The sequence below is a fragment of the Suricata suricatta genome, chromosome 15 (assembly GCF_006229205.1).
Source record: "Suricata suricatta isolate VVHF042 chromosome 15, meerkat_22Aug2017_6uvM2_HiC, whole genome shotgun sequence".
NCBI lineage: Eukaryota > Metazoa > Chordata > Mammalia > Carnivora > Herpestidae > Suricata > Suricata suricatta.
Genome location: NC_043714.1, coordinates 46,946,357 through 46,966,889, shown reverse-complemented (window position 1 = coordinate 46,966,889; position 20,533 = coordinate 46,946,357). Strand labels below are relative to the sequence as shown.

Sequence of the window (20,533 nt, the reverse complement as noted above, 5' to 3'; positions counted from 1 at the left end):
CAGGGGCCCGCGGGGCCGGAGCCAGCCTTGCAGCAGCGACCCGGCGGCCGTAGGGCCGGGCGGGCGCTCCCGGTGTGAGCGCCCCTCTTCTAGGCGCCCCTTCATGCGGGCAGCAGCCCGGCTTTGGCCAAGCCACACTCCCTCTCCTCCTCGCTTTGGGTAATCGGACAAGTTCAAAGTCAGCCTATCCTCTCACCCCCATTTCTCTGCCCTCTATACTCCCCAACACCCCCTCTTCCGCCCTCCCCGTGGGTCACTGGTGTTCTATGGAAGTCCGCAAGTCTTCCATACTATCTATAGAATCTTTTTGGTTCTCCCCGTCTTCCATCCCCAGCCAAAACCATATGAAAAATCCATTCACCTAGTAGTCACTGCCTGACTCCAAGTCAGCAGCGCGAGCCAGACAGGTGATGACAAGTCTGGGGTGGCCAGTAGCCCACTGGGTCCACCATCTGTGCCCCCACCCTCCAGTAGAAAAGACACAGCCCTGACAAGAATTTTTTTTAATGTTAATTTATGTATTTTTGAGAGAACAGGAAAAGGGTCGAGAGGAGGGGACAGAGAGAATCCCCAGCAGGCTCTGCACTGTCAGCACAGAGCAGGAGGCGGGACTTGAACTAAGGGCCTGGGGGTTCATGACTCGAGCTAAAATCAGGAGTCAGACATTTACCCTACGAGGCACCCAGGCACCTCCTGGCAAGAATTTGGAAGAGAAATATTCCAGGAATGGTCTCCCAGCACTGACACCGGTGCCCAGGCAGCCTGGCCTCGTCTCTTCTTACCCGGCTTGCCCGGGAGACAAAGCATATGGACCTCCTCCTTGATGCTGGAGCACCTGGGGCTTGGCCGATGGTGTAGGAGGATCACATCTCCAAGCCCAGTTGGAGAGGCTTGGGCTTCTCTACACTAAGGCCTAGAGGCTCTGCTCAATGAAAAGAACCTTGAACGTTTCTCCCAAGCTCCTGAAAACGAGATCTGGAAATGAGCTGGGCGTAGTGTTAAAGCCTCACCCAGCACTTTGGTTAAAGCCAAGCCCACACCCTCCTTGAGGCTTACATTTTGGGGTGAAAGTATTGATATCCTTAAGGCTTAAACTCTTGTGTGTGAAACAAATCAGGCTATTAGGCTAGATATTCATTGTGCAGGCTTTCAAAGTAGTTTGAACGAGAGCTCGCTGACCTTACTAACTTCTTCCCAGTAGTGTTATTCTCACACACACCCCGTCCACATTTCTCAGTCAGCTATGATTGACCAGAATGTTTAGTAGAAAAGAGAACAATCTGATCCTGAGAGAAGGACCTCAGCAGGCTGCTCACATCAGTGTTTGGAAAGCTTATTCCTCGTTACTGATTATTAACCTCTATCAACAGGGCAGTGGTCAAAGTCTTTTGTGGGACCTATCATTTCTGTTGGGGAAGAGTCAACATTCATTTTGCCCTTTACTTAAAAAGTAAACTTTCCTAAAACATAATGAACTTTTTTTTTTACATTTTACGTGAATTTTTCGTATGTGAACTCAATATGCGATTATGCAAAATTGTAGAAAAAATATTAGGAAAGTAGAAAGAAAATATTGCCCATAATCTGTAACTCCTGACAACTCCTGTTTCAGTGTATTGCTTGCGTGCTTTCTACTCTGCTGGATTTTACATAACCAAGATGGTGTGCATGTGGGTGTGGGTGTGGGTGTGCATACCTGTACATGAAATTTTGTAACCTGTTGTTGTGGGTTACAGTCCACACACTTTCTGTTACCCCGGGCTCATCGTTAACGAAGTGCTTCGCTCATGGCAGGGCATTGTGTTGACACCCCCATTTGCCAGGTGCAGAGTTCCCAGATGCAAAGCCACTCTTTCTGGCCGTCGGTGGCCAGGACCACTAGTGTCACTTCCCCTCATCACCTCCCTTTTTCTCAGCAACAAGGAGAAGCAGCCAGGTTGCAGGCTTGGAATGCTGTGGGGGAGGAACATTCCTTTGCTTTCTCAAGGTCATCTGTGTATGCCTCCAGGGCCTGGAGGGGCTTCTTAGTCTTCTGTCTCTGAGTTCTTTGGCCATTCAGGGATTCCTAGCATAGAGAGATTTGCAATATTGTTGTGAGAAGGAAGGTCTTTGAAGCATATTGTAGTATTATCATCATCAGCTTCGGAAAGGACTTACCTACCAGCTGATTCTCTAGGTGCCTCTGTGTTTAAAGGCTGTCAAACTATGAAACAAACATAAGTTCTTCATGAGCTTAGGATCTTAATTAAACACAACACAATATGGTCAGAGATATTAAGGTCAAAGATTTGGTAAAGGCTAACTTCATGTTGAACATCGATACTCACAAAGATACTAAGTTACAGAAGTCTACTTCAAAATCCGTTGGATCCCAGGAGATCACCTCTCCTGCCTCCCCAAACAGAGGAGACTCCAGATGGGTAAACACAGGTACAGGAGCATTAAAGTATTGGCCTGAGTTCTGGAAGGATGACAGCATGGAGTCACTTTGACGTCTTTTACAGAGTCTTCAATAGTTCCCAAGGCAGTGTTGGTGGAGTTTCCTGTTTGGGGAAATAGGGGCAAAACATCTTTTTTAGATGTTTATTGGGCTGTATATTAAACTTGAAAAAAATCTTAATACCATTATATAATATTTATTTTTATCAAGCGCCCCCTCTGTGCTGGCACTGTGCTAAGATGTCCATCATCTTCCAACAATCTCAGGTGCCATTCTTACCTTTTGCAGCGGAGAAAACTGAAACTGAAGTCCCTTGCCTAAGGTCACATATCAGTCAGAGACCACGTGGCTCTTCAGATTCCTTACTGCCTTCCACTGCTAGACCTCTCACCTACCAGGCTCCCTTCCTTTCTGAAACTATTGGGAAAACGTGTGATGTTTGGATTTGCCCCCGTGTGGCAGGTGTTGGGACGAAAGTGCCAGATAAGTCGCATGCCGATGTCTGATGCTTTTCTCAAAAACAGAGCAGAGTCATCCTTACGAAATACCGTGGCTCTTCACCTTCTGAAAGCTGGAGGCAGTTACAGTTATCAAAATAAATACACATTTCAGGCGGCAGGTTTGTAAGGCATTTGTACATGCAGTTATGGGCACATCGTCTCTAAGGGTACAGAAATGGGTACCTTGCATGCAGAAAGCTATAAAGTAGAAATGATGTATTACACTTTCAGGAGATGGGCCCCAAATATAAAACCAATAGCTCTTTGCTTTCTGCATACACCAGGCTGATCATTTATAATATCTGACACATAGATGGGATACTGTTTGTGGGATTCTATTTATTGATCACCAGATGGTGAGGGGGCCCAATTTAAAAAATGAAATATAGGCCAACCAAAGGTTACATATTTTGTAAGTGTAATTTATGGCAGAGGTTGGGTTTAAAGCCTATAATTGATTTACTTAATTACAGGTAAAAGCTTTCTATCTGATGTAACTAATAGAAATAATTTTCTGCTTTAGAGAAATCATATTTCATTTTGTTGGAATGTAGTAGAGGTACAGTGGTCTTCCAATAATTCAATAGCCATGAGGAAGAACAATGGGTTTTTTTATGCAAATGGATATGTGAATTAGGTAAAGTTGAAGGACTTATTTTACTTTGCTTTTACTATATCCTGTGACAAGAGAGTAAATAACTAAAGCTTGGCCGGTTTTCAGATAGACAGATGATAGATAGATAGATGGATAGATAGACAGATGATAGATAGATAGATGGATAGATGATAGATAGATATAGATTTTCAGATATATATTCAACTTGGAGTGGGTGGACTCACATTAAACATTTGGCAACATCTGATCTATAGCTGGTGGAAGGATCTTTTTTTCTTAATTGGGAAAACACACAGGACCCCTTTTTTCTTTCTTTCTTTTCTTTTTTTCTTTTTTTTTTTGGTAGAACAAAAAATCTTCAAAAGGGCCAAGCGAGGAAATCATACTTTGCTCTGGGACGTTTTGGTAAATTGCCATCAAGATGATTGCTTATCATAAGGCCGTGGAAGGTGTGTGAGTGAGCATGCGTGTGTGGTGTATGTATAGAATCTCTTCACGTTGTAGAACTGCACTTCAGAAAACTTGGTTGCAAGTCAGATCCCTTTCTCTATATCTTGGGCTTTGGAAGCTGTTTGGGCTGAGGGTGTGACCTTGGGCAAGTCACTTCTTTTCTGAGTTGTTAACATTTCCTTATCTGTATAATGATACCTTGGTTAGAAAAACAACCTCAATTAAAAAAAATTGTTGAAAGCAATGAAAACAATATATATTATTCATTATCCAGCCCTCAGGAAAATGCTAGGGTATTATAGTTGCTCATTATATATATGGCTTGAATAACTGCTTTTTTAAAAAAGGAAAATATAGTTGAACGTAAAGAAAAATATTATTTAGATCACTTATAATGTTTAACATTTTGCTTTCTATGTTTTCCCACTTTTCTTTTTGGGGCGCCTATGAGCATTTTTCCTGCTACCGAAGTTTGCATGCTCTTTGGAGACTGCCTTGTTCATTACACAGCACCCCCCAAACCCTAACAGTCATTGGAGAATGTGGTTTCTGGGGCCCCGTTGTCCTCGCCACGGCTGAGCCTCACAGCTTTCTCTCTGGTCTTGTTGTCTCTGTGTATCAGGTTTCTATTTCTGCCTCTCTGAGGATATCACAACGCGGGTGTCCCACAAGCACCTTGAACTCTGCATGTTCCAAACCAAATTTGTCCTTCCTTCCAAGTGCCCGACCTGTTTCCCATCCTGTTTCCCATCCTGTCTCACAATCTGTTAAGAGCCTCCTTCCTATTTTCTCAGTGGCCAACATTTTGGTGGCTTCTGGACTCTTGTTTGTTTTTTTTTGTTTTGGGTTTTTTTTTTTACTTGTGTAACAATGTTGGGATGTAAATTATCGTACAGATTCTTGATAATTGACTAAGAAATCACCCTTCAGAGTGAAATGACTGGACCACAGAGTCTTGGATCGATCTTACAGGAGTTTAATACATATATCCAGATCAGTTCATGCTCCCATGAGCAATGCATTACAATTCTCATTTCACTGAGTCCTACTTAATTGTAGCTACTGCCTTAAACAAAAAATCAATGTCGATTTAATAGGAAAAACACGGAATTTTTATTGTTTTTAAACGAGCTTTTCTTTCATTGTTGCTGAAGCTGAGCGTTGAACGCTCTTGGGCTCAGAGCTCTGGTGCTCCATCTCCGACTCTATAATTCTGTGACTTTCTCCAGCAGCTCTTTACTCGTTACAGCTTTCATCTTTGCACTAATCAGAGGAAGGAAAAAAATCTCAAAGATTAATTAGAAACCACTCGATGTTAAATTGGGCCCCATTAAGGGGGTTGTGTGTTAGGAATTCTTTCACTGAACTTTACAGACTCTAGGACTTGCCTTCTTTCAGTTTTCATACTTGAGTTCTCCATGCTTTTCAGTTCCACTGACTGTTTCCCCCTCATTTGCCCAAGTGATTTTTTTAAATATTTATTTTTGAGAGAGAGAGAGAGAGAGAAAAGAGAGACAGTGGGTGAAGGGGGGGGGGCAGAGAGCGAGAGAGGGAGACACAGAATCCGAAGCAGGCTTGAACTCACGAACCATAAGATCATGACCCGAGCTCAAGTCGGACACACAACCGACTAAGCCACCCAGGTGCCCCTGCCTGGGTGTTTTTAATGACCAACAGGAGTAGTGTATAAGTCAAGGTTTCCATGACCTTAGTGTTGGGAAGGAAAAGTTTTCCTGCATCCTCTTAGGTTGAATTACTGGGGCATGAAAATTAACTGACAAAAAATAGGTTAACAAGAGAAAAGACAGATCTTAAAACTTTAGGTATATGCAAGTTCACAGAAAAATGTGGCCCAAGAGGTGGTTAAAATTTGGGGTTTATATACCACCTAAACAGGGGAGAGGAAAGGAGAGGGCATGTATGGGAAAATAAATGACTTCATAATAAGAGAAGAAGGAGTAGAGAGGTCACTGATGGGGAAACAAATGACTTTCAGGAGAAACAGATGAACTCTTAAGCAAATAGGTGGGAGATGCAGTTTATAAGAAGGTCCGTTGACGTGTGGTGCAGGCTTCTAGTCTCAGGTGTGAAGAGTCAATCTTCGCTGGTGCTGAAACTTCCCAGAAGGGGATTTATTACAGTTGAATTTGGGGAGGCTTTGCTTCTAGGCAGATAAGGGAATTTACACACACCAGACATACATGCAGACACACACACCTATTCTTAAATACCTTCAGCTCAAAATGATTTTTATGCCACCACTGCATACTCTGGACCCTGTCACCACAAATTAATATGGAATGATCCTAAACTAAGGAGTTTTCAAGTTGATGGTTAGGTTTTATTATTTCAGTCAACAAATATTTCGTGGAAACCCACTAAGTGGCGGGCATTGGGGTTGGGGTCATAGAGATGGAAACCATGCTTTCTGTTCCCAATGGCCTACAGACTAGAGGTATATGGGGCTCTAATTTATGTTGGCCTTCATAATAAATTATAGACAGTAGGCTTTGGGCTTGTGGGCTTGACTTTGATGATTGTGACTATTTTTGAGTGAATGCTTGAGGTCTAGCATTTTTCCTTTTGTAAGGTCGCCATTCCTAATGTCCTGCTGCATCGCACGCTATGTTTCTGAGCAAGTTATTGAGCAGATAAGAGAGAAGCCCAGAGTCCACTGGCAGCTTCCACTTTGTGCCCCTCCTGTCATATGTCAAGTAACAAAGTAAGGGAAGACACTCCAACTCTTCAGTTATGTTTCACTGCATCTAACAGAGAAATCGTTATAGTGATACTCATGAATTCCTGAACCCTGAAGATCTGTTCACACATAAAAACAAAGACCTTAGGCCAAAGTAAAACAAAGTGTAATATTTTTTATCAAACAAGAAATCATCTAGGGCATCTGGGTGGCACGTTCAGTTAAGCATCCAGCTCTTGATCTCAGCTTAGGTCATGATGTCACTGTTAAGTCATGAAATCGAGCCCTACACTGGGTTCTGCACTGATGGTTCAGAGCCTGCTTGGGATTCCCTCTCTCTCTGCCCCTCCCCTGCCCTTGTGCATGCTCTCTCTCTAAAGAAAGAACAAAAGAGAGAATGAGGGAGGAAGAAAGAAATAAAGACAGAGAGAGGAAGGAAGGAAGGAAGGAAGGAAGGAAGGAAGGAAGGAAGGAAGGAAGGAAGGGGAAATCATTTGAGGCCAATATAGATTCTAATCTGGTAGTTAACACTGATTAGGTAATGAGCTTTGGACAAAACTGAGCATTCAGCTTTCCTATGCACTCAGTCTACATTCCACATTAACATTTTCATAAAAGGATCCAGGAAACTCCATGGCCAGGGCTAGCAATATTCTTAAGAAATGAAATGTCACATTAAATGGAAATTACACTGCTTTCCCATTTTGCTATTGGAAAAGTGAATCATCATAATTATTCCATCTTATTGCTATCGGAGGAAATTTCATTGATCCCTCCCTTCCTTTCTCCTGTTAAAGAATAAAAATTCACTTGAGTAAATTTGAAGATCTAATTGGCTTTATTAAGCAATTCATGAATCAGGCAGCATCCCATCTATCAGGTAGAAAGAAGCTTCTAGTAGTTTACAAAATAGAAGTTTTTATAGGAAAGAGAGTGGAGAGGGATGTTATTTAGCAAAAGAAAAGAGAGGATTGTTTCCTGAAAGGTCCCTCTCTCTTAGAGGAAGAGCAGAGGGTCTTATCCTGAAGAGTACCTCATCTTACTGTGGGGGACAGAGAGCGTCTGGATGACAGATTACCTCAGTGGTGCCAACCAGGAAACCCCTGGCCACACTTCTGAGGCAGACTGAGAGTGCGTTTAGGTTAGGGTTTAAGCCCGGGTTTGGTGACTTGGCCTGGCTGTCGTAAGTGACTCCCTCTTGGGCCTCTGGTTTTCTTTTGAACACTCCCTTAAACATTTTAAGAATATTTGTGTACCAGGCACTGTAATGGGCACAGAACATGCCGAGATGAAACTACATCCATGCAATCAGGATCTCTGAGGGATGCGATAAATTTCCCTAGATGATGCTGGTGTGCACCCAGGGTTAGGAGCTACTGGACCTGGTGGAGGAGGGGCCGGGGAGGAAAGAGCAGGAGTCCCTCCTCTCCCTGAGTTCAGAGCTCTCCGAGGAGAGGGAGGAACAGTGTCACTGGAATGGGGTAAATAGGTTGGAAGGAAGGTGACTCAGTAGCAAACAGAGGAAGAAGTCAGCTAACGTTTCAGCCTATGGGATGTGCCATAACTGTGTTTTCTCTATTCTAAGAGCAAAGGGAAATCAATATAAGATTGGAAGTGGCGAGCATGGCTGGGAACAAGGTGACAGTGAAGAGGCTACTCCTCTAGTCCAGTCAGAGGACGTAGGTGGCACTGGGCAGTGGAGGTAGAGATGCGAGAAGTAAAGAGATTCACAGGCCCCATGGCGGCAGCCTGCGGGGGCTGGGGAAGAGCCGGGCTCGCCAATGGCTTGGCTCTGGCGATGTTAAGAAGAGGAGAGAAAATGTCAAGGGTGACTCTTCAGCCTGGTTTGCACGTTGGATGGATGATGGTGTGGCTAGTATTTCGGACTCTGGGACACAAGGAGCCGTGCGTGGAGCGCCAGTGCGGAGGACATCTTGACAAAGCCAAATGGGCTTCTGGAATTGGAACATAAATTAGGTTCCTGAAGTTGGTTTTCATACATCTTAGTGACTATAAGAAAGCTGAGAATTCAGCCCAGGGTTTCTTCCCTAAGGCTGAAATGCCCTCTTCCATCTCCTTCTGCTTTACTTGGGGTGATTAAGCAGGTCCTGTGATTGATTTTCATAAGACAAAGTCATTGGTTCCAGGATGAGCTTAGAAATGAAAATTTGGCGACTCCATCAAAAGGAAGATGATGCGTGCGGCGCCTTCAGTAGTGATTTACAACCTAATACGTTCTTAAATGGAATCTTGTGTTATATAATATCGTGACCCGGTTGTTGGAGTTTATCTCAATTTATGTTCTATCACATTTGCACCTGATACAGCACGTGCTCTCCAGCGGCCCCCCCCTCCGAAAAAGGCTTTAGATAAATTGGAAGGTTTTCAAGAAAGAACAGCCAAAGTAATTAGGAGCTGAAAGAATTGATTTATGAGCCAAGATTAGATAAGGTAAATACATTTTGTTTGGCTATCTGACAAATAAAAGTGGCATGAAGTCAGCAGCAAAAACGAAGAAAGCCATTCAGGTTCACACAGAAATGTGAGAGAAATTTTCACCCTGTACGGGTTCTCCCCTCCCCTGCCTAGACTCTCTTCACTCCTCGAGTGTTAGGTAAATCCTGAAGGACACCTGTGACGTGAGCCTAGGAGCCTCCGGTGACAAAAGCAGTTAGACCGATACTGCAGAGGCCTGAAGCGGGCTGGGGATGTGATGTTCTGACCGGGCCGTTTGTTGAATCAGGGACATTATCTTGGGGGCGCCAGGTCTGTGAAGGGGAAGAAGCGGCAGTGTGGGGCCCTCCCTTACACATCTTCTAGGGGCGTGTTATCTCACCAGCGATGGTCACAGTGACGAGCATCAAGTGAGTTAAACACAACCGTGTTTCATTTGTGGATTTTCCAATGCACAGTTGGACATGAATCGTTTTGTGTCATAGGGCTTTTGGTTTCCTTAAGTGCTTGATTCGTTTGATCCACTGTGCCTTTCTCAAAGTAATGATTCGCTGATGACCGGAGCAGCTGGCTGGGAATCCGATCCCACTCAACGGAAGAGGGGCTTCCGTGAGGCATAGGGCCGAGGCCCGAGCAGGCTGAGTGTGGTCCTGCGCTCCTCCGTGTTACCTTGGAGAATCATTCGACATCTCTGAGCCTCGATGTCCTCAAGTGTAAAGTAAGAAAAACAACTCCTACCTCTCCAGACTGTAGCAATGCTTGATTAAATTAGCTAATGTGTATAATAAGATGCTTAACCCAGGCCTGGGTGTCCACAAGACCCTCTTTGAACAGGCAAATACCGGGGCACCTGGGTGGCTCAGTTGGTTGAACTTCGGACTCTTGATTGAAGCTCAGGTCATGAACCCTGGGTTGTGGGATCGAGCCCCATGTTGGATCCTGTGCTAAGTGTGGAGCCTGCTTAAGATTCTCTCCCTTTCTCTCTCTGCCCCTCTCCCCTGCTCTTTCTCTCTCTCTCTCAAAAAAATAAATTGATAAATAAAAATGAAGAGGCAAATACCCTCTAGGAGGAGCACATCTCCTTGACCTCTACTTGGGATTATACATCCTCAGTTCTGGCACACACATGGGTCCCCGGATCCAGTGGTAGAAGCACGCCATTTCAGGTCTTGAAATAACGTTCAAGGATTTGAGATAACTTTGGGCAGTGGAAGGAGCATGGGTAACCAGAGAGACCAAGAGATGAGTGGGGGGGTGGAAAGAGGCTCAGTCGGTTGAGGGTCTGACTTAGCTCAGGTAGTGACCTCGTGGTTCATGAGTCCGAACCCCACGTCGGGCTTGCTGCTGTCAGCACGTTTTGGATCCTTTGTCCCCCTCTCTCTTACTGTCCCTCCCCCACTTGCACTCTCTAAAAAATAAATTAAAAATCATATTTAAAAAAGAGGTTCAGAGGAGGCTGTGGCACAGACAATGGCTGGCAGCCGTTTGCCAGGGCTCAGCCTAGGATCTCCTCAGCAAGTGGCTTATAGCCCCCCTCCCCGTGCTTTGGTGACAGGCAGATTTTGTTGTCCACACCCTTTCCCATTCACTAGAGTTTCTAGAAATTTGTTCCCATTTGTGGGGGAGGAGAAGGAGGAAGAGCATGGAGGAGAAACAGAACTAGAAGGAACAAAGGAGAGGTAAAGGGCCATTTTGGGTTCCCTTTCCTGGTCCTGCGTAACGAGGGGGGTGGGGCAGTTGGGGGGAGTCCTGATTGCGCAGCTTTCACCTTGCAGCCCCAGGAATTGCTGTCTGCTGTTGTTTTCGCAAATGGCCCTTTGACCATCACGTCTGCAGTCTGGCAAGAAGACCGTCCACAGCCTCTACGTAAGAGCATGTGCATACATTTTTATCATCTGCCCGTGAAGTCTTTTCTTCTTCTAAAGCTTGTGCTCTGTTATAGAAAAGTTAGCAAATATTAACCGTAAAATTTAACCAGAGGGAAATTAAAGCAAACTGCAATCATGCCCACCCAGAAACAGCCATTGCAAATCATCTTGGCTTGGTACTGTTGTTTTGCGCTAAGTGGTGGAATGTTCTGGAGCATGCATTGCGACTTACATTATCCTCTGTCACCTCTCTCTCCTGGGGTCACTTCGGCAGCCTCAGGACCCCTCTGGCATCCCCTCCAGCATGACTGCCACAACCTTCCCCTGCCCTCAGCGTCAGGTCTGTTTCCTTCTGTGCGCAAGTCCACATGTGCCCAAGCACCTCACACTCAGGGTGTTGCTCACCCACCTCATGGTCCCTCTCCATGCCAGAGCTGTCTCCCTCCTGTGTCTCCTCATCTGCAACCACCAGCCATCCCTGTCAGAAACAGCTCACGGATTCCCCTCACCCCTGCTCACCTTGTGTTGGAACCAATGCTCTGCTACTGCCCTAGTCCAGGTCTTAATTCTGCCCCATCACCACTTTCTGCTGAGCGGCTGGCCCTTCCTCAGAGCATCGCCCGTGCGGTCGGCTGTTCCTCGAAGCTCAGGCGCTGGCGCCTGATGACCTGACTCAAGTCCGGCCTCTTTCAAGCTATTTAGTAGTGCCGTGTTGGGTTCCCTCCACCCTAAAACGGGGCTGATAATACTCCTCGCCACAGATCCGGTGAGAGAATTACAAGAGTCAGAACATCGAGAACATCACAATCAGTGTTAGAACATTTTTATCAGCCCAAAAAGGAGCCCCATGCCCGTTAGCTGGCACCTCGACCCAACCGCCGCAGCCCAAGGCAGCCACTGCCCTACTTCCTGTCCCTAAGCATGTGCCTCTCCTGGAATTCCATACAAGTGGAATCCTACAGTACGTGATCTTCTGCAACTCGCTTCTCTCACTTGGCTTACTGTTTTCAGGGTCCATCCACACTGCAGCATGCGTCAGTGTTCCTTTTTTATGGCCGAATAACATTCTGTAGTGTTCACGTGCTGCCTCATGCTACCCACTCACCCGCTATGGACACTTGGGTGGTTTCTGGTTTGTGGCCATTATGAATTCCACTGCCCCGAGTGTTTGTGAGCAGGTTTTTGTGGGGACATGCTTTTATTTCTCTCGGATTAGAACTGCTGGCTCACATGGTAACTCCTGTGTTTAACCTTCTGAAAAACTGTCAGACTGCTTTCCAAGGTGGCTGCGTTTATTTTATTTCCACCGGCATTGTATCTAGTTTGCCTACATCCTGAATGTGGAAGCCTTTTAATATAGAAGGGATGGAAAGGATAGTGCTTTAAGCTTGATTTTATGGTTCAGTAGGCACTAAAAAAGTACCTTCTTCTAACACTTGAATTAACGGCACTTTCTGTTAAAAGATGCCCTTCATCCTCAAGGAATATCCGCATCGCACCGGGAAGACACATTAGGAAGGAAGAAGGCAAGAAGATTAACCTCCATTCAAATGAAAATACAGAGCTTGAGGATTTTTTTTCCCTAGTATTGTCCTTACACCAATAGGGATTTCTTCAGAAATGCAAATATATATTGTTTGCCAAGAATAAGGCAACGTTATCTAACGGTAGAGACAAAGTCTAGGATCCGGTACAAAAAGTGAGATTTTTGAGAGCAAAAAGAATTGGAGTGGGGCCAAGGACTGAGGAAAAATAAAAATCTATTGAAGCAAGATGAGAGCTAGCAAACCAGAGGGGACATGGATCACTCCATGTGTCTGGGCAGCTTGGCGGGAGGTTCATGGAGGGGGCTGTTGGAGGGACGTGGGCGAGGGGCTCCTGGTTTCTCAGGTACCGCGGCTGGCGAGTGTTGAGTCTGATCTCTGTGCCCTGGAGTCAGTCAGCCTCTGTCAGTGCCTTGAACTACCGCACAGGCATACTTCCTTGCTACGTTTGTTTTCTTCACCTACCTTGTTGGACTACAATAGTTCAAAGCACATTAACCACCTCGTGATTTTAGTCTAAGTAAGATCAATTTCAGGCGTTCATCAAAGACACTTGATTAAGCAACTTACTTTTAAATTGAGTCATAAGCTAATGTCATATAATGTAATGTGCCAAGGGAAACATGAGTTGGGGCAGGTCATGTGGGGCCTCGCAGACCATGGTAAGAAGACTCAACTCGAGTCCAGAGGCGGTAAAAACATGGAGTTTTAACCTTTGGAGTCAAGTGGTCACATCTGTGTCGTGAAACGTGGTGGTAGTTGCACCAGGGAGTTTGTATTAGAGGGAGTGGGAGCAAAACTTGAGATATAAAGATCAAGGTGAAGGAAAAGAGGCTGGAACAGGTCCAGGGGGATGGACTCAAGGGACCAGCTGGGAGTTAAGGAAAGACGAAGGGTCACCAGTTGGTTGTGGGGAATGAAGGTGAAGCGGGCATCACATGAGTCTCCCAGGATTCTGCGTCGAGCACAAGGCAGTTGGAGACACAGTTCGCCAAGACTGGTGCTAATAGAATGGGGTTTCACTGTGATGAATACAGTTTTCTTGAGAAGAAAAAGTTTTGAGTCTTCTCCCATTTTTCCACTTCAGTTTTTCCTGCAGTGCTCATTCTGTTTCGTTTGGGCCACAGCCATTTTCTTCTCACCAGACATGTCATTCTTTTTACAGAAGCAAGTCCAGCAATTTTAGCACTTCAAACTTGAATTTATGGAAAGTCTATTCATGTCCCTCTGGGTCTTTCAAACAGGCAGCAGCATTGTGCAATTTCCTGGACCCACCAACCTTGCCCAAGTGCTTGCAAACGCATAGCATTCGAGGAGACAAATGACTCGGCTAGAAAATCGATGGCTGACTGTTGAAACCCTCTTGTGATTCCAGGCCGCCCTGGCAGGAGGCACGACCATGATCATTGATTTTGCCATTCCTCAGAAGGGCGGCTCCCTCCTCAAGGCCTTTGAGACCTGGCGAAGCTGGGCTGATCCCAAAGTCTGCTGTGACTACAGTCTTCACGTGGCAGTGACATGGTGGAGTGACCAGGTGAACCACGGAGGGGTCCATTTCTTCCATGTAGTCCCCGAGTCCTTGCTCTGTACAAGATCAAGAAACTGGTAGTGTCAGGGGCGCCTGGGTAACTCAGTTCTTTAAGCATCAGACTCTGGATTTAGGCTCCGGTCATGATCTCACAGCGGTGAGGTTGAGCCCTATGTCAGGCTCCACACTAACAGTGCAGGGTCTGCTTGGGATTCTCTCTCTCCTCTCTCTTTGTCCCTTCCGTGTGCATGCATGTGCATGTTTGCACCTGCACACACACTCTCTCTCAAAATAAATAAACATCAAAAAAAGAAAGAAAGAAACAGGGGCTCCTGGGTGGCTCAGACGGTTAAGCCTCGAACTCTTGATTTTGCCTCAAGACATGATCTCACATTTTTTGGGTTCAAGTCCCAAATCAGGCTCTGTGCTGACAGTGTGGAGCCTGCTTGGGATTCTCTTTCTTTCTCTCTCTCTGCCCCTCCCCTGCTCTTTCTCCCTCTCTCAAAAAATAAGCTAATTTTTTTAATTAAAAAGAAAGAAACAAAAGTCAAAACATGAGCAATTGCTGATATCGGTTGCTTTCTGGGTGACTGGAAGTCAGAATTTGAGGGAAGACTTTTCCTTGCATATCCTTTTTACCTTTTGAGTTGGGAATCCTGTGAAGTATCATCAATCTGAAAAACTAAAAAAAAGACTTAAAGCACATAAAGATGATAAGATAAATCCTTTTATACTCATTCACAGTAGCCTTTCATAATACGTAATCCATGAATTGTAACATTTTCAACTGTAATTTTTTAAGTACTGAACTTCTCAGTTTTAACACCTCCAGGCTCTTTTAGGGAGTATTTTCCCACAGACTAGAACTTCAATCCGAAATGTTTAATATCAGGGGAAAACCAAGGAAGGGACAGACCAGGAAGATTTTGAAGGTCATCGCTCAGGTGCATTCTAACCCAGTGCCTGCCTGCTCTCTTCAGGTAACATCAACACCGGGTCAGACCCTTTCATAACAGAGCTGAACCCAGCCCTCCCTAGCTGCTAATCATTTAGGCCATGGCAGAAATGACAACATAAAGATAGAAAAGATAGTTTTGAGAGATGTTAAAACACGTTTACTTCTTCTCGTTAAAAACATGTGTCTGTACTCTGGAAGAAATTTTTACTTGAATTTCAATTGCCAACATGTTTCTCCATATCGGACCTAATTCAGAAATCCTTTTACCAGAAAGGGCTCAGGAGGGTGACTTTACTTGAAGTCACTGTGTAACTTGTGTCCCCACTTCCCCCTAAAAGCTGGGCTTCAGGCATCAAATTAATATCGAACTAGTTATCAATCTTTAACAGACAGCTCAGCAAACATAATAGCAAGGTTTATAGTCAGCAGAAAAAGTTAATTTTTCTCCAAGAACACCATCCTAAGTGATGAATCTAATCTCTTTTGTGCTATGAGCATCTTCTTGCTTTCCTCCTTTCTCCCTTCCTTCCTCTTTCTCTCCTTCTTTCCTTCCCCCCACTCTTGTGTTTTAGAACATTTTCTTTTCTTTTTTTTGAATACTTATTTCTTTTTAAGAGAGAGAGAGAGAGAGAATGCATGCGTGAGTGGGGGACAGAGAGAGAGGGAGACAGAGGTCCCAAGCAGGCTCTGAGATGTCAGCACAGAGCCCAACTCAGGGCTCAAATCCATGAACTATGAGACCATGAGCTGAGCCGAAGTTGGACGTTCAACGGACTGAGCCACCCAGGCGCCCCCCTCACTCTGCGTTTATAAGATAGAGCCCGGTGAGGATGTCCGCTCTTACCAGTGTTTCTCACACTTTACTATGCAAACAGTTACCTGGGGAAATTGTCTTAACTACAGGTTATGTTCAGTAAACGTACTAGTTTGCTAGGGCTGCTGGGACAAAGAACCAACCACACACTGAGCGGCTTAGACATCCACCGTCTCCGCCTTCTGGGGACCAGAAGCCTGAGCTCAAATTTCCCCTTTTCATGAAGGCACCAACCGTACTGCATTAGGGCCCATTCAGATGACCTCATCTCTACTGATTAAATTGGCACTGCCCCTGCTTCCAATGAAGGTCACCTTTTGAGGTACTGGGGGTTAGGACTTCAACAACATATGGATTCTAAGGGGGTGCACAAGTCACGCGTAGCAGCAGGTCTGGGGCAGGCCTGAGAATCTGCATTTCTAGCAAACTCCCAACCGAAGCCAGTGTGGCCAGTTTACATACATTTTTGGACTAGCAAGGCCTAAGGTATGGTGCCTGCATATGCTAACAATGTTTAAAGCATTTTTTTTCTGACCATAAAAATAATAGACTCACGGTAGAAAATTTGAAACTATAGAAAAGTAAAAAAAAAAAAAAAAAAAATGAGGCACTCTCTCTATCATGTTCTTGCCCTGGCTGTTGGTCCTTAACATATCTTAGAGCTCAGTCCATCACTTCAGTGTGACCATCTCATTTCGGTGTTATTTCCATTTCTTCATGGGGCTGATATTCTAGTGGAAGCCGTTAACCAGTAAACAGACAATATGCCAGGTGATAAAGCACCAGAGAGAAAAGTAAGAAAAATCAGCAAGGAAATAAATAGCAATGGAAGTGAGTAATTTAACATGAAGTAGAGTCATTTATAAACTTTGCTGATTCCGTAGACAAAAATTACATTGTTTTATTTTGCACTTTTTAATCGACAGAAAGGTTAACATTTTTTCATGTTTTTTTAGTCATTCATGTTTACTGTTTGAGTTGTTGGTAATATTTTTTACCTGGAATGTTAGAGCCTTTCTTTTGTAGATAGAAAATGATAGATAACAACAAGGAACAATAATTCTGTGCCTGGAACATGTTTTGGTGTGTGTGTGTGTGTGTGTGTGTGTGTGTGTGTGTGTGTGTGTGTGAACATACAGAAATTCAAACAATTTTACCTGCTCAAATCCACAAATTTTTTGAAGTTATTAGTTTTTATTGCGAATAAATTGGACCTGCATGGCAGATACTAAGCTTGTTTTGATCTTGTTTTTTCTCCTTGGCACACCTGACGGCTCCTGAGGTTTCTGTCTCTCCTGAGGGTCCCAGGGTCTCTCACCTGCTAGCAGCCGCCGGTGGCTCCATCCACATCCACCTGCTCCTTGTCAGAGCCCATCCTGTGGCTTCCAGATCTGAGCCCAAAGCCTTACCTTACGTTAGCCGCCATTCCTCCTGGAGACACGATTGCTTCTGTTACTGCCAAGTGGCTTTTTCTCATTTTCTAAAATAATTCCTTCCCATCAGGAGATGGATGCTGAGAATTTTATATAAAAATAAAGACGTGCAGTGTTTTGGGAAAACTATGAACTCTCTCATGATTTAAAAGTATCATACCAGTAACACTTCATCAGATGAAGTGGGATCTCACATGGGGGGGGCGGGGGGTGAAGATCAAGGCCATAACTGCATTTTTTTTTCTAGAATTAGACTGTTGTCCTTATTTAATTCTCTTCTGAATGTGGAAGAGAATGTTGAAATTATTATTTAAATTAAAGCATGGGTATTTTTTTGTGTGGCTGTTGTGCACTTCTAGGTTAAAGAAGAAATGAAAATCCTTGCCCAGGACAAAGGTGTGAACTCTTTCAAGATGTTCATGGCCTACAAAGACCTGTACATGGTGAGAGATGAGGAACTGTATGCCGCCTTCTCCCAGTGCAAGGAAATCGGAGCGATTGCTCAGGTCCATGCGGAAAATGGAGACCTGATCGCAGAGGTGAGCATTGGCGCCCCAGAGCTCCACCGCAAATGAAAACGGCCACAACATAAGCTGAAGACCACTGGACCCAAGGAGGTGGACCCATTCTATGCACTGGAAGACTGGAAATCCAGAAACTAATATTCTGTGGCTTGGAAACCGTTGGTTGATTCAGTTTAACTCCGTGCTCTTTTAGTCAGGTGCTATACATTGGAGTAAAGATTTCCCTTTTTCAAATCAGCTATCAGACCTCCAACATGTTTCTCAAATATCTTCCTGTGTGTGTCCCAGCACTTCCTTTTTCTTTTTAAAGTAGCTCCTCCTGCTGGTTCAGAATGCCCAAGTGTGGACCTCAGAGGGATCTGATGACGTAAGCAGTGTATTAAGTGCTGTTTAAAGCCCCACTCTTCAGAAACTGGGTATTAAAAACGTGCTCTGGAGGAATGTAGATGGTATTTATTTCTTCTGTGAGTTCCCTTATTAATGCCCGAAGGTACATCGTCTGCAGGATTTAAAGAGCTGTCTCTGACCCTTTATATTAGCTGCTTTTTTTTTTCTTTCCCCAGGCTCAGTTCCCATTTCAGCCACTGAGAGTGAGGCTGGGTGGCCAGGAGGTAGTCAGGGATCTTGAGAAGCAGGCATGAGCTGTAAACAAGCAGACCTGAGTTTCATGGGACTCTCCTGCTTCCTCAATGGGACACCTGGGCCAGTCACTTTACCACTTACCAAAAGTCCCAGTGTTGATTTCCTGCCTTTTCTGTAAGGAAGAGGTGACATTTTGGAGAGGGAAAATGGCTGGTCCAATATCATTTGGTGAGTGGAGCAGAGGTCAGTGAAGACTCCGATTCGGTTAAAAGCACAACTAATCTCAATAATGTAACGTAAGTCACTTTAACAATATTGGGGGTTAGACTATTTGGCTTTATTTTATCTTATACCGAACCAGTCATAAGAACGTGACTAGAATTAGCCTCATACCATTTTTAGCTTTCCAGCCAAAATAATTTAATTGTGAAATGCATGTATGAAAAAACTAACCTGTACTCTCAGTGTTAACATTATATTTACCAAACACACACACACACACACACACACACACACACACACACACACACACAAACTCAATACCTAACAGGTCTGAAAGCCTGGCCCTGTATTTCATTTGCAATAAGATGGTGGTAGCTGTCATTCAGTCACCTTCCTTGCACACGTGTCTGTCCCTGCTGTCTCCCTAGGGGGCCAAGAAGATGCTGGCGTTGGGGATAACGGGGCCCGAAGGCCACGAGCTGTGCCGCCCGGAAGCAGTGGAGGCAGAGGCCACGCTGAGAGCCATCACCATAGCCGGCGCCGTGAACTGCCCTCTCTACGTGGTGCACGTGATGAGCAAGTCTGCCGCCAAGGTGATCGCGGACGCGAGGAGAGACGGTAATTCGCGGGCGAGACCCTCCCTTGTGACTCAGTGAGCAGCTAAGAATGGCCTGCGCGCCTGCTTGGCTTATGAGGAAGTGGCCCATGAACTCCCGCAGCTTTCCTTACCCCCTTTTTATTAGCATCCTTTCTGTTTTTTCCATCTGATGCATATCCGTGTTTGGCCTCCTTTTCACGTATCTTCCCGACTGCTTCGCTGCCTCAGGGGCTTTCTCCACAATCCTTGGAACCTCAGGACATTTCCTTGAGCCACAGGTCCCCACTTTTTCATCTGCAGCCCACTTTTTAATCCGATGGCTAAATGCAAACTCTCCAGTGAACTTTAAAGAAGCTTACCTGTCTCCCAGGCACCGCCACTCTCCGTCCTAGGACCTGAGTCAGGACGGCGCAGGGCACATAGGGGCTGCTCCGCGCGTTTCTTTAGAATTAAGTTGACTTGTCTGATAGCATCTTGGGTGTTGGAGCGATTAAAGCACCTATCCAAATAGTGTTCTTATGACAATTATTTTGTGATTTTATTTAGTTCTTAATTTTTTAAAGTTTATTTTGAGAGAGAGTGCACGAGCCAGAAAGGGGCAGAGAGAGAGAGAGAGAGAGAGAGGGAATGAAAATCCTAAGCAGGCTCTGAACTTACAAACCAGAGCCCGCTGCAGGGCTCAAACTCACAAGCCATGAGATCATGATCTGAGCCGAAATCAAGAGTCAGACACTTAATCAACTGAGTCTCGCAGGAATCCCTGCTTTAAGGTTAGAAATCCAAATCCTCTCCCCTCCCATATAAAATAATAGACCTTCCTAAGATGTACTAGTTGTTTCTATCATCTCACTTTTAAAAACCAGGAAATCCGAAATAGTCTGGTAAGTCATCCTGGCTCTTTGTTGTTGTTTCTTTCAAACGTGAAACTGACTGAATTTTTTAAAATATGGATTGTGAAAATAGATTTAACATGTCTTGAACTCTAAAATTAATTTGGTCAAAATTGCTTCTTATCATATGAAGGTTCTGTAAGCATTTTTGTGCAATGTAATCCATTGATAGCTTGTGTAAAGAGTAAACTCAGTCTCACGCAGGCGCTGGTAAGGGCTTACTGCCAGCCATTTCTGGTTACCTCTCCCTGCTCCTGTTCTCCAATATAATTTCAGTATAATAGAGCACAGCACTTCAAGAAGAAAACACTGCAGTTTTAAAGTTACAGTATTAGTTTCTGCCACCAGGTGGCTCTGTTGCCAACTCTATGGAATTGGTTGTTCTATAATTATTTGCTTTGTAAAATCATGTAC

The 20,533-nt window shown here is 44.7% G+C and overlaps 1 protein-coding gene across 1 annotated transcript in view; it reads left to right on the top strand.

Annotated features, from left to right (window-relative positions):
- Positions 1-2,261: 2,261 nt before the first annotated feature.
- Positions 2,262-20,533, top strand: part of DPYS (dihydropyrimidinase) — a 97,882-nt gene continuing 79,610 nt past the window's right edge. The window contains exons 1-6 of the mRNA XM_029923314.1: positions 2,262-2,420; positions 2,903-3,063; positions 8,290-8,383; positions 13,946-14,104; positions 17,663-17,842; positions 19,060-19,249. Coding sequence (XP_029779174.1) covers positions 2,262-2,420; positions 2,903-3,063; positions 8,290-8,383; positions 13,946-14,104; positions 17,663-17,842; positions 19,060-19,249 — 943 coding nt within the window. The remainder of the gene's footprint in view (positions 2,421-2,902; positions 3,064-8,289; positions 8,384-13,945; positions 14,105-17,662; positions 17,843-19,059; positions 19,250-20,533) is intronic.